Below are 13,683 nucleotides of genomic sequence, written 5' to 3'. Positions count from 1 at the left end.
CTAAGGATCACTGAATGTTCAAGTCTGTGACCGACCATTTTAAAAATCGCAACGTTCCCAAGACTTTACTTTGCGACACACCGCACGCCAGATTTTTCTTTTCCCTCCTTCCTTCATCTACGTGAGGATGCGAAATGGAACGCCAGGAATGTCTGCGAGAGAGCATCTGCCACGCCAGAAGAAGAAAGGGAAGAAACACGAAATTACTTCTCACCTCAGTGTCAACAACGGAATCAATACGCGGAAACAAAAAAGGGGATGAGTTGGAAAAAAAAGCAAAAAAAAAAAAAAAAGGAGTGTGAAGTTGAGGTAAGGGAAGTCGAAAAAGGAGTGTATTAACTAGGAATGGCCAAAAAATCCGGATAACGAAGACCCGGAACTCAAATTATTCTATATCCGTTAGGGAAAGTTATCCAACGGATAATCCGAATATCCGGAAAATTGTGATATACGGATAGAACAGATTTGATAAACGATTTCTAGTAAAATAAGTAGTGAAATACGAAAATGACGAATAAAATAATATCAGATTATCCGATATCCGGATATTTGAAATCTCGTGAGAAAATTATCCGAATAAAATTTTATCCGGATTTGCCCATCCATAGTATTACCTATCAAACTTAGGAAAGGCCGTCCAAGAACTGGTTCTCCAAATACAGGGTGCTCTGCTCAAAATTTCTGTATTTTAATGCGTTCCTACCGGAAACAGTGCTCTGGGATAAGAACGCGAATCATTAAGCAAAGAAAATAACCACATTTATTGAGGAAAAAATCAGCACCCTTTGATGTGCGCTCAAACTGACGACCTGGAAATTTTCCAACCTCCAGCGAACTACTACAAGACTGGTATATTGTGGCATATTTGGGGCAACAGAAGAATGGCAGCTTTAAATTATTAATTTTGAAAAATTATATCAGTTTTAAAAATTTCACTAATTTCGCCACATATTCGTATTTCTACCTGTCGGCTCACTCTCCCACTGAGTTCACAACTGAATATTTTACTACATATTTTAACGAAAGTACATAGAATACAGACGTCACTAAATACGACGCATTTCTAGCAAGAGCTGGATATCTGGAAAACTATTACAGTTTAAATTTAGTCTGTCTGTTAATTTACAAAAACGGGGCACAACTGTACTTTTTAATTAAAATTGATTACTTTATCACAGTGTGTCCATACATTCTTTTGACTGATTCTGACAAGTGTGACGCGACACAGTGGTTGGGAATCCCTGCTTTATTATGCACAAATATACACTAGATAATGATTATAAATTACAGTTGCAAATAGCATAAGTAGCTACATTTTACAAATGAATCATAAAAATTACATTAATTATGTTAACTGTGTAATGGCGGTCTTGGTGGATTTCTCCATCCAACTTTTTACAGTATACAAGCTGGAAATAAGACATGTAAAAGAAGGAAATCAAGTTCAAGAAGGAAAATGAAACAAGTAAAAGAAGGAAATCAAGCACAAGAAGGAAAATGAAACAAGTAAAGGAAGGAAATCAAGCACAAGAAGGAAAATGAAACAAGTAAAAAAGGAAATCAAGCAAAAGAAGAAAAATGAAACAAGTAGGAAATCAAGCACAAGAAGGAAAATGAAACAAGTAAAGGAAGGAAATCAAGCACAAAAAGGAAAATGAAACAAGTAAAAGAAGGAAATCAAGCACAAGAAGGAAAATGAAACAAGTAAAAGAAGGAAATCAAGCACAAGGAGGAAAATGAAACAAGTAAAAGAAGGAAATCAAGCACAAGAAGGAAAATGAAACAAGTAAAGGAAGGAAATCAAGCACAAAAATGAAAATGAAACAAGTAAAGGAATGAAATCAAGCACAAAAAGGTAAATGAAAGAAATAAAGGAAGGAAATCAAGCACAAGAAGGGAAATGGAACACGTAAAGGAAGAAAATCAAACACAAGAAAGCAAATGAAACAAGAAAAAAAAGAAAAAAAAATCATGCACATTAAGAAAATCAAAGCAGATACAAGCAGGAAATGAAACAAGTAAAATAAGGAAATAAGCTTCAAGGAAGAAATCAAAGACAAATGAAGTGCAAAGAAGAAAGCAAGTGTACGATGGAAATCACACAAAAATGCATGAAGCAAACTAGTCAACCACAAACAAACCTAAAAGAAACAATGCAAGAAGACAGCAAGAGTAAAAATTGAGAACACAGAGAATCGACCATGAGAGAAACAAAGTTGCGGTCTTGCCCCGGAGGGACCGCACGGACCAAAAACTCTCCCACTCACCCGTTCTTGTGAAGCTCCTTCTTGCTGACGCAAACAGCCGTGAAGGCATCCTCCAGCAGGCACAGCTCCTTCTTCTTGCAGTTCAGCGGGTGGCAGAGGTCACCTGAAAGGAGAGGAGGAACAAGTTAACCTTCAAGCGAGAACCAATTTGCGAAGCAAGCGTCTCGTGAAATTGAAAAGTACGATTCGAACTGCGCGGATCTCGTTAGTGCCATCTTAATCTCTTGCCTGCTGACGGACAGGGATCGCTTGACCCATTGAAGTTCGGAAAGAACGCTGCGGAAATTAGGAATTGGAACTTTTGTATGGGAGAGACACGAGGATTCGGAGGATTCTGAACATCGGAGTAGCAGGAATTTCAGTAGGGGAGTCAAGTCGTTGACATCAAATTGAACGTAGTACACTTAAGTAAGTCTCGCAACCTCGAGCGTTTACAATGGAGTATAATTTTAATGCGACAGTAATCGTAGACACATATGTAAAAATATCCGTCCTGACAGTTTCAGACCAAAATCAACTATATCATCTCATATTACTGCATTGGTAAGATAGGCTAAACTACATTTTAACATGGAGATAATGACTATGCTTACGTAAATTTGAATTTGTTTGAGTCTTTCGCTTCACGATTCATATTTGAGGGTCCACTACCACAGGCAAATTAGGGTTGTACGTGTACTACTGGGCTTTGAGTGTATACCGCATAGTTCGAGCCTTGTTCGCTCGAGCGAATGTGTGTTGCCTAACGCTGCATTCATAAGGGGATTTTAATAGGAAATTGTCATCGGCAACTTCTGCACCGCCTTGGAGTTAGGCAACACACATAACGCCTCACAGGAAAGCGACTACTTCAGGAGCTAGGTGTCCTATTTTTATTGCGGATGACTGTACATATTTGCAAAGACTCGTTTGTGCAATAGGCGTTTTTCTTAGAACTCTAAATAAGTGCGTGCACGTGTGTATGTGTGTGTGCGTGTGTGTATTGCGTCAGTTTATATATTGCAGGTAATAGTGACTCAATCTCTTGTACAGTGTAACGAGCCAGAGTCAAAATACTAGCGTGCATAGTGAAAAATCTTGTACAGTGGGATCCATGAGTATTACCGTGCAAATTGTCCATCACCATATCCGTGCACTTTATTTGACCCAATGAAAGCTTCAAGAATTAAAAAAAAAAACTCAAAACAAGCTTTTGACAACTTCTGCACCAGCACACACAAAAATCCATCGCTTAAAAATATAGGATGGAATTTAAAAATTATGAAAATAGTCATGGACAATTTGCCGAGTAATACTAGTGGATCCTACTGTACCATTGCTGATCACTGTGGGCAACCACGTAGCCAGGGGGAAGGGGGCTGAAGCGAGCCCGAAATCCTATAAATATCTAATTTAAATAGTGTGTAGTGGTAACTAGTTTTACGTCCTTCGCGGGATTAAGCATATTGTATAATAAGTTTACACTGAGAAATTCATTCATCTTCAGGGCTTATAATCCCCCCCACCAACTTTTTTTTGGCCTTTAGACAGCGGCTGCTGATTAGGGATGAACTCCCACTCATCGAGAACTCTTTCATCTGTGCAGCCTTTCCAATGATACGCAGTTTCATACATATGCCTCGGACTTTTTTTACATTCTAAATAATCCCACCCATCAGCGTTATCAGCTTGGTCTGCTGTTTACTTACAAAGTCTTTGGGTCCAAAAACTGCGGTGGGAACTGACCTTTTCTTTAACCCTTATCTTCAGATCGATCTTAGATACAACGGCCAGCATTTAACTGGTGATTACTCTCAGGTTTTTTCCCCGCCCGTTTACGGAGATAGAACCTTCGGATGTCCTGCCTCTGGAGTATTTTTAGAGAAGCGTCATGAATCATTCATGCTTGACGCGTGCCACTCAAACGAAAACCTTCGCATGAAAAATTCAAAAACAGGAAGCGCGGCTCCAGAATTATTAAATAGTCGGTAGGTGGCTCTCGGCGTTAGCTAAAGGCAGGCTGCTACAAACAAAAGCCTTCTCATCTCATTACGGCACATTGTCTTTACCATTGAAACCCTTAATTCCTCTCTCAAAGAAAAACACTGACACGTTCTTCAAGGCACACAATGTTCGAGTAGGCTTGAGTGTGACGCTTTGTTCTTCTGACAGAAGATCATCGTTGTTGCTTTTTTCAACAGTATCAACGTTGAAAAACATAAAATTCAATATTTTTGACCGCAGATAAATTTATAGTTGGGTAAGTACCTCGTCTTCTTTGGTGTTTGTGGATATAATGCTCATAAGTAATGTTCGAAAGGTTCGATGATCTGAGTGTACACAATAAAGAAATGACAATTTTGAGCAAATACACGTAGGAATTAGTAACATACTTATTCACAGTACTGATTTTTCTTTAGTGTTTTGCTGACTCTTCTAAGTTTAACTGAGGGCGTATTTAGTTTTTGCATTGGTTTAAGTTTTTCTGATCCATTCAACTTGAACTTACCTGCATATTTATGCACTTGCATTTTATTCACTGACACTGTCAATTACCGTAAATGGTAGTCACAGACTTTTCACATTCAAACATCCTTCATGGTGTAGTGATAACGCTATGGTTCTGTAATTAAGGTTCGATTCCCGATGTAAGCAGATAGTGCGTAGGTACAGTCACGATTGGCGTATCTGTGTATGTATAAAGTCGACTTAAAACAAACTTTGACTCTTTTATCGCATAAATAGTAGACTCAATCTCAATCGACGTCTAAAATTAAGGAACCACCCTCACAGACGTGTAAAACTAACAATCAATAGACCGTTAACACAAGGAAAAAAATGACGACCCTGCGGCCTTAAACTTAACAGATCACCATCCTGCATTCCGAGATGTATAGAAATAACAATAAAATGCCGAATTATACTATACTAAGTAGTATTTTCCTCCCCCTTTTATGACTAAACTTTTTTCCCTCAGTTATCTAAAACGAGTAAAGCCCCTATCACAAGGAACTGGATTTCTAGTAGGAATGCCCTAGTTGGCGCTGAACTAACTTTCTAGGTTAATCATGGCCGCCTGGCTGACTGCTTGACTGGTTTGGAGGAATAGGATATGTTCTAATTGCTACTTGCTTTCCTCGACTAGATTCTGTGGAACAGCCAATCAGAGCAAAGTTTCGCCATGTGAAGATAACCTGTGAGTGTGCAAAGGAGCGTTTTTGTCTGTGGTTTCCGAGTGTTACTCCAGCAATGTATAACGTATACAGCATGAAAGGCGCGTTGAGTTACATCATCTATGCTGAGTGCACGGTGTTTACATTTGAAACAACTAAAATATTCTTCCATAAGTGTACAGTAAACGTTGTAAAGTATGTATTTAAGCAGCGCCATTGTTTTGTACCTCTCGGTTGAATAGTTATCGGCTTTTAAAAATGTGAAGTGATACCTTGTTTACATCTCACGAGGCCGCCATTACAACTTCCCTCGTATGGGAACAAAAGTCTATCGACAAGTACGCTGATAAGTATCGTGCGAGGCAAAAACTAGCAAATTGGTAGCCAGTCCAGCGCCAACTAGGGCATACCTACTGGAAATCCAGTTCCGTGTGATGCGGGCTTTATACACTTTTTATGAACTTGGTATGCGACAACTGAAAAAAAAATCGTTCCCAAGAAGATATGGTCGTTAAACTACTACCGATCTTACAAAAACATAATAATTACGAATAATACCTTTATAAACGAAAAACATGACGTATACGTACTCTGAAGCCTTTGAACATTACAATTTAAAACATTGCTGATTGAATGGATCGTTTTACTTCGCTTTTCGACCACTTTTGGTTAATTGCGACGATGAAGATGCATCAACATGAAATTGGTGATGGACAAACGCAAATATGGATAGCACACAGCACAAGTCTCGCAGATGATTATACTGAGCCTGAGTCCAGACGCCATAGCCTCGTTAGTCTTCACAAATGCAGTCCATAAGAGAGGGTTAACGTTGCTGACAAGTTCAGAAAACATCACACTTCTTCACACGAGCATCAAAAATGGCAACAATGTTTCCTAAACAAGTGTAAACGCATACAGATTTAAGTGGGTGCCACAATAGAAAGTGCACGTCCAGGATGAAACCAGTACGTAACAGCTGATCGTCAAAGAAACTCCTTTCATTACTATGATGGTTGATGGCTTTGCCGTTCGAAGTCCCTCCTTTCAGACAGAGACAGAGGGAGAGAGAGAAATGAGTACAGTCTGAAACTGTCAAAGGCAAATTCCATTTGGTAGTTTTATGGTTTGGAAAAATTTCGTTTCGTTTAAAGGAAAAATGGAGAAAGAACAAACCACTCCGAAGTATTCGCTCGGGGCACTTAAGAAAGAAAGAGGCAGAGGAGAAATAGGTAATAGAGAGCTGGAGTCTTAAAAGCTCCATATCGCACGCTGATTCATTTCCCGGGCCCCTTTCAAATTTGGAAAAATGTCATTTCTGACGTGTTTCCCCTTTACTTGTATGCGAGGGGGATCAATCTTCGCGGTTTTGTTACGTCTGCGAGAGTTTCGACGATTGACGTGCACGATTTGGGGGAAGGGAGTCGGAGTTATGAAATGGGAGTGAATCAGACAGAAACGTTATTTTGAGAGCGCAGGGATTTGTGGCTGAACCCCCCACCTTATTCTCAGAAATGGAACATATTGTATCCAATATCCGAATATCGAACACAAAAATTGAGTTACCGAATAACGAAAGAAAGGAGACATCGTAATCTTATTTTTTTTTTCTTTATTGCCATTCGAAAGAGTTGAGTTATAGACATAACATGTGTAGATTTAATCGTGAATTTAGTTAGAGCGCCTATACATTCTATAAAGAAGCAATATTTCTAAGGAGATCTCCTGTACCTGCGTAGAATAAAGAATGTTGTGTGGGAAGCTTTCTCTGTGACGTCAAGTGAGGGATGCGCAGTGGCATGCGCTGTAGTGTTCTGCGCCTGCGCGAAAAAACATAAAATGGTGGGTGGGAAGAACCTTCTCTGTGACGTCAGGTTGGAGATTCGCTGTAGGGCTGCCGCAACCGAGAACGCATCTCATTCGCGAGAGGAGACTGTCCTCACTAGGGTCTTGATAGAATCTGACCAAATCTCCTAAATTCATGTGAATATAAACATACACCACATATCAAAATACGGAATTGCAGAAAATTATTGGAGGGAAGATGTAGTTTAAGTACATAAAATCATTACGATTGGGACGATCATGATTTATAAGAATAGAAGAGAATAAGACCTAAAGGAAAAGGTTATAAAATAATTTTAAATTGGGGAGATTGGATGGCTATTGTGAAGAACATCAAGGGCTGTAGTATTAAAGACAGAGAAGTCCATAAAACAATGTGCGTGTAGTTATAGCACATACTGAATATAGTTAACATGGACAGTCGAACAACGAAGTTGAATATAAAAGAGAAAATCATTATGAAACAGAAAAACATATCATATTATCTGGAATATATAAAAAAAATGGAATTCAGTTTATGTTATGGAGTCACCAAAGCGAGAATCATATCCATGGGCCAAATGTAAGTTTATCCTGATGACGTTTGTAAGCCGTCCTTCCTTCCCAGTCTCTCCGCAACAGAAACATGTTGCCTACAGGGTACGTTGAAGACTTGCACCAGATAAATATATTGCCTACACCTAAATCTGATGAATACCGAATTCAGCTGCCAATTTCAGTTTCAATTCCACAAGATTCCCTGGAGATCGCGGATCCCAGAAGTCCACTTCTGCCCCCCTCCCCACCCCCGCCCTAATTCCCGACGAAGCTCTTACGTAACGTAGGGAAGGACACGAACAGTGTTGCAAACGTCCTTATGCAAAGTTGGATTCTGCACAAATTATCGGATTGAATGTAGGCATGGTACAGAGACGGGGTCCACCGTTTACAAAAAACCACACGAGACCGATCCGAGACTAATGTCTGCAAAATCGAAACTTAACAGTCCGAAACTTTTGCCGTCTCAGTGGCTAGATTCGTTGAACGGTCGACTAACTATTCCACTAAAATTTCAGCTTATAGTCCTGGCTTACACATGGATATTTCTTAGTGAATGCCCTTTGAATTTCATCCAACATGTTGTGTCTTCAATGACGCCATCAACGCCTTTATTTCATTGCACCTATTTTCATTTTAAAGATTAATCACAAAATATACGTATTTAATACACAGGGTGATTCAAAAGTTTATTAACATTGTCCGTATATCGCTGATGAATAGTTTTCAGGATGGAATAAAATACATTGTTGTTTTCCATGAAGATGGTGCACCACCCCATTTCGCCAGAATCGTTCCTGACTACCTCGCTGACACTTTAACCGATAGGTGAATAGGCTGTGGCTCACCAAGACTTTGGGCGGCTCGCTCTCAGACCTGATCCCCCATCCCCCCCGGCTTATTCGTTTGGGGTAGTAGCAGGGGAGATCATGTTGGAGCATGTGTTCCGGTCTATGAAAGAGAGGTGGGTGCCCAGGGCTGACACTCAAGGACCACGATAAAATTCAAGTATAATTCCCGGTTTTCAAGGAGAACTTTCCAAAAATTCAAGGCTACAAGTAGATATTTTCTGCATATCAACCTTACGAATAAATTGTGGAAAACTTGCCTCAGAGCATTTGTAAGTATATTTTATTAATCCATTAATTTTTCAGGTCTACGGAGAAACATTCAAGCAGAATTCACGCATAATTTCCGGAACCAATAATTCACGCATAATTCCCGGAATTCAAGGAATTCCTGGTGAGTAGCCACCCTGGCGCCATGCCTAGACTTACAGGGGCACCACATTCAAACGTACTGAGTTCGTCTTCTGTTCTGGAGTGATGTTCAGCAGTACTGTCAATTTTGTCAATAAAATGCTTTATGATTGAAATGTCAAGAGACGTTTGAATCACCCTGTACATCTAAGATACTATGTACGTTTGATGAGTATGCCACCTTTCATCAGACTGTCTAAATACGTGTATGATAAATAAAATTATACAAAGTTTTCAGTGTAATTTCACCAGCTTTATTATAGCTTGCTGGAAAACAGTGACAAACAACATGGAAATGTAGAGAAAGTAATAACCTTATATACGAGTATGAAATTTGTCTCCCTGACAGTAATTCAATACGTGATCCATTGACATTTTCAACATTAAACACTTGCCTCGGCTACACCCGCCTACGCCCGTGTGAAATATGACGCCAGTTCGGCGAGCCGGAAGTATTAGATTCATAATCCTCTGTGTGAAACGCCTACGGGCACATGCATTTCGAAATACTGTATAATATCATAAGAAAGTGAGGGAATGTTAAAGCCAGTGCAAGGTGTAACACAGTAAAATTTAAAATTAAAATTTAACGATCTGCCTCTTAATTTACAAAACGGGACGAGACAATTTTTTAAAATTTAAATTTGGACATTTTATCATCCACAAACAGGGACGTATTTAAGGGGGGAGGTCCAGCGGGTCCGGACCTCTCCCGAAAGATTTACCAAGTACTAAAATGAAAATGTACTATTTAGTATTTGTTGCACTATAATCGATGGTTATTAATTTCCTCTGAACTTGGAAGGCTAGGATTATTATATTGGGATCATACTGCTTTGAAGGAGAGCACTAAAGAATACTTATGCACACTACAACTTATGAAAATATGCATAAAATATTAATCAGAAACTTTACTTTTAGTCAACTGCATCTAACATCCTTTTTTATTGTTCTATAAATATTCAATTCTTTATCTTTTTCACATTAATTTCCTTGCTTTTATACAAATTTTGGCGATCTTAAGTACACGCAAGCTATATAATAAATATATGATTTTATACTTATATTATTATACCATTTTTTTACGTATTCATGTAATAATAAAAATGCAATATTAATAAATTTACATATTTTAAATAATATTTAATTTAATTATTATAATTTAAACATTAATATTAGTGAGACACTGGGTTCGCCCACCCCCCGAAATGTATTTCTGGATACGTGCTTGTCCACAAAGACGGAAAATTATTATACATTTATGTGCACTGTTACACCATTGAAATTACAGTAATTTGAGTAAATATGTAATGGCCGTTAATTCTTTAAAATGGTGATGGTCATTTTTACGGCAGTTTGATGGCAACGGATTATAATTTCCGGTGAACTTTTTAGAGCATAGAATTGAGAAATTTGTACTAACATATAATTTTGAAAAAATTGGATGTACGAAAATATCCATTGTTTTAGTGTGCAACTGAATCTGCGATTGGTTGATTGAATTTTTGTTTTGAGTTCACTTTGTGTAGAGATAGGGTGCTTTGATAGCGACGCTACAAGTCGATAACGAAATAATCAGTGTCAACGTTTCACACTATAGCGGTAAAAACACGCTCCGCTAGCCTGCAGTTAACTTAACTGGTCCACGATACACGCCACATGTCGGTTTCCCGACTGCTTGGTAACTCTCACAGCTTTACAGTTGCAAGCGGGTAAAACTGACGGCACGCTTCTCAAACACCTTTCTTGGTCAAGCCTCACCCTTAGTCTTTTGACGTCAGGCATGTTAGGTTTAGGGCTCTTACCATTAATTCCCTGCAATTTTTGTGACGTCACAAGTCAAAGGACGGGGCTTGAGAAAGGTGGTGGTTCAGAAGTGTGTTATAAGCGAGACCTGTTGCAAGCCGAAACTACCACCACACCTTTTGGGTGTCCTTTATTGCACAACGCGAGACCTACTTCGTGTTCTGACTGCACACGAAGAATCCGTACGTTGTTAGGCTTGGTTCCCTTAGCATAAATACACAGCAAATGTATTATTTATGATAAGATAACTAGGCATTGAGCGTAACAATGAAAGCATTCCGCGGTGACGTCATATCGCAAGGTTGCTCTCGCGTTGTGTGATAAGGGAGACCCGCACCATTTTATGACAAATGATTACGACATTACAAACTGGGAGGTAAAGTCTGACGGACGTAAACTCTATACAGACAAACCTGACACGGTAATGAATTAGATTGGAGCGATTAAATGCTGGTTGTCACATTTAAGCACAATATTTAGTCAAAAGGGATTAGTTTGTATTCAGTATCCATGAAAGAGAATTAACAGCACGTGTTATGTTCTTTAATCTTGTATAGAATCTCCAGAAGAATAAAGATGTTATGGGATGTTACGGCTAATTTTGAAATTGTTAAGACTGGATTGCGCACGTGCAAGAATTAGCCGACGATACAATCAGACTCGATATAAATGAGATATAGCATTTGTTTGTTACCACAAATGTCGGATGTCTGGAAGTTGTTTTTCATTTATCGCAAAAAAGCTGGTTCTGCAGTGTAAAAGCCATTCTACCTGGAACACGCGAGCGGCGAGAGAGAAGTTGCGCATACAAATAAGGAAGTGGTCGACCTTGATATGACAGGGATAGATGTTATGATGTTCTGTTGCCTGATCTCCACCAGTCGAGTAGTGGCACTTGGGGGTTAGCAACAAAAGAATTAAGCGTCTGTGCCCAACGAAGCGAGATGCGACAGATTATGTGCTACTGCCATTCACGTCGTGTTCAAAAGATGCCCGTATTGTTGAGACTTTCATGCTTCAAGCATAATGCTTGTCTCTAGTTCGCCTGGTGATGAATATCTAAAGAACGAGCCGAATAGATTGCAATGTTTCACATCTACATGTGACGTGACATGTTACATGCTAAAATTTTGCAACAACGCTTTGAAAATATAGTACCTAGTTTAGGAGGGTACCGAGGAACACGTCGTAATATTTATAACTACGATAAACTACAGTAAATTTGGAGCCATAGAAGATATAAACCTAGAAGCATTGGCCTGGTATTACAATAAATGAATTCGGTGCTCCAAATACTGCTTCAAATCCTTACATCATATGTATCGGAGGTTAAAGATGACATTTTGTTAAGACATCCAAATGTCTACCTGCCTTGCAGACTAGAGAGGCTCTGGCGTCTCGACTCACAGTCAGTATAATCCACTGTGGGACTCGTGTTGTGCCTTCCGTATGTTTCTGATTGTCCCCTTCATCCACATCACCTCATTAGCATTCATTCCCATCGTTGCGATAATCCAAAAGTACCAGAAATGCGACGTTAAACTCAATTAATCGTTGTAGTGGTAAGATTTCGCTTTGTAATCAAGAGGTCCCGGGTTCGATAACCGGTGGGAACGCATGGCACAATGGTTCAGATCCCACATTAAACTGTAGGTCCATTCCCGATTAAGTTATCAAAGCACAAAGTGTACTCAAGGACAAACATTTGACTGTCTAAGGCCCCGTCTGCACTTTTTTACACTAGATGTAGTGCAGGAGTATACCGGTGTCAGGCTGGTGCAAGAAAATGACGTTCAACCAAGTAGATGCATAGCAGTGTTCCAGTTCAGAAGATTCAACAAATGCCTGTCTTCTGTTTTAAACGTTCATTTGATTAGATAGCACACATCACGTGACCCTACACCACACGGCTACAGAACGTACGGTCGGTGCAAACACCAAAACACTACGTGACACCAAACCGACGAAGTAGACGGCTCGGTGCTGCACCGTGTAAACAATTAGACGCGATAGCGTGAAAAGTGCAGCGAACCAGACGGGCCTTAAAACTCCACGTATGCAAAGAACATAATTAAAGAGGGGTAAGAAGCCTATTTGTACTTCTCTCACGATATAGAAATCGGGAAACAGTAAAGCTGGTTGGTCACTTTCACAACTGTAAAACGGGATAGTTTTTGGACCCCATAAAAATCACGCTATTTTTACGAATTTTTCCGCTATTGCATTTCTGCCTATAAAACTTGACCACTTCAGGTCTGACGACGCGGATTCTAGCAGCCGAGAGAAAGAAATTTTTACAACAATACAGTATTATGAATTTATGAAGCTTTGGATGGAAGGAGAGTGGACCTAATGCGGACCATAACAAGAGGATGGGACGGCCGCGAGTGCACGGAATAGGCCATAAAGGGTGATCGACGGCCAAAGGGCAGAGTTGCCAACTCCTGGCCCTAGTATGACGTAACACTATCGGATACTGTATCATTCCGTGCTTGGTACGATGGGAACATCTCAGTTCTCTCACTCAAAGTGTAAATGAAATTTGAAAAATTCTGTATCAAAATCCCCTTTACCTCAGGCCAACGCAACAAAGATAAGGGGATAAGTTTCTTCCTACAGCACATTTGCACAGTATTACGAAAGATGTCTTTAATAGAAAAGCACTGTAAAAGTTGACTGGAGAAACTGACACGTTATTTTCTTAACAAAAGAACATTATTAAAAAAACACAAGAATACTGTATATTTACATGAAGAGTCACAGCATTCACCAGATGCCAGTCAGGGTATGGGTAATACTACTTCGTTCGGTTGTTAA

The 13,683-nt window shown here is 39.4% G+C and overlaps 1 protein-coding gene across 1 annotated transcript in view; it reads right to left on the bottom strand.

Moving 5' to 3' along the window:
- The window catches only part of Cow (Proteoglycan Cow), a 499,652-nt gene that overhangs the window by 237,913 nt on the left and 248,056 nt on the right, over positions 1-13,683 (bottom strand). The window contains exon 3 of the mRNA XM_083131362.1: positions 2,268-2,370. Coding sequence (XP_082987488.1) covers positions 2,268-2,370 — 103 coding nt within the window. The remainder of the gene's footprint in view (positions 1-2,267; positions 2,371-13,683) is intronic.

The sequence above is a fragment of the Lepisma saccharinum genome, chromosome 11 (genome assembly GCF_977018435.1).
Source record: "Lepisma saccharinum chromosome 11, izLepSacc3.1, whole genome shotgun sequence".
Classification (NCBI taxonomy): domain Eukaryota; kingdom Metazoa; phylum Arthropoda; class Insecta; order Zygentoma; family Lepismatidae; genus Lepisma; species Lepisma saccharinum.
This window is presented reverse-complemented; position numbering and strand designations above follow the sequence as displayed.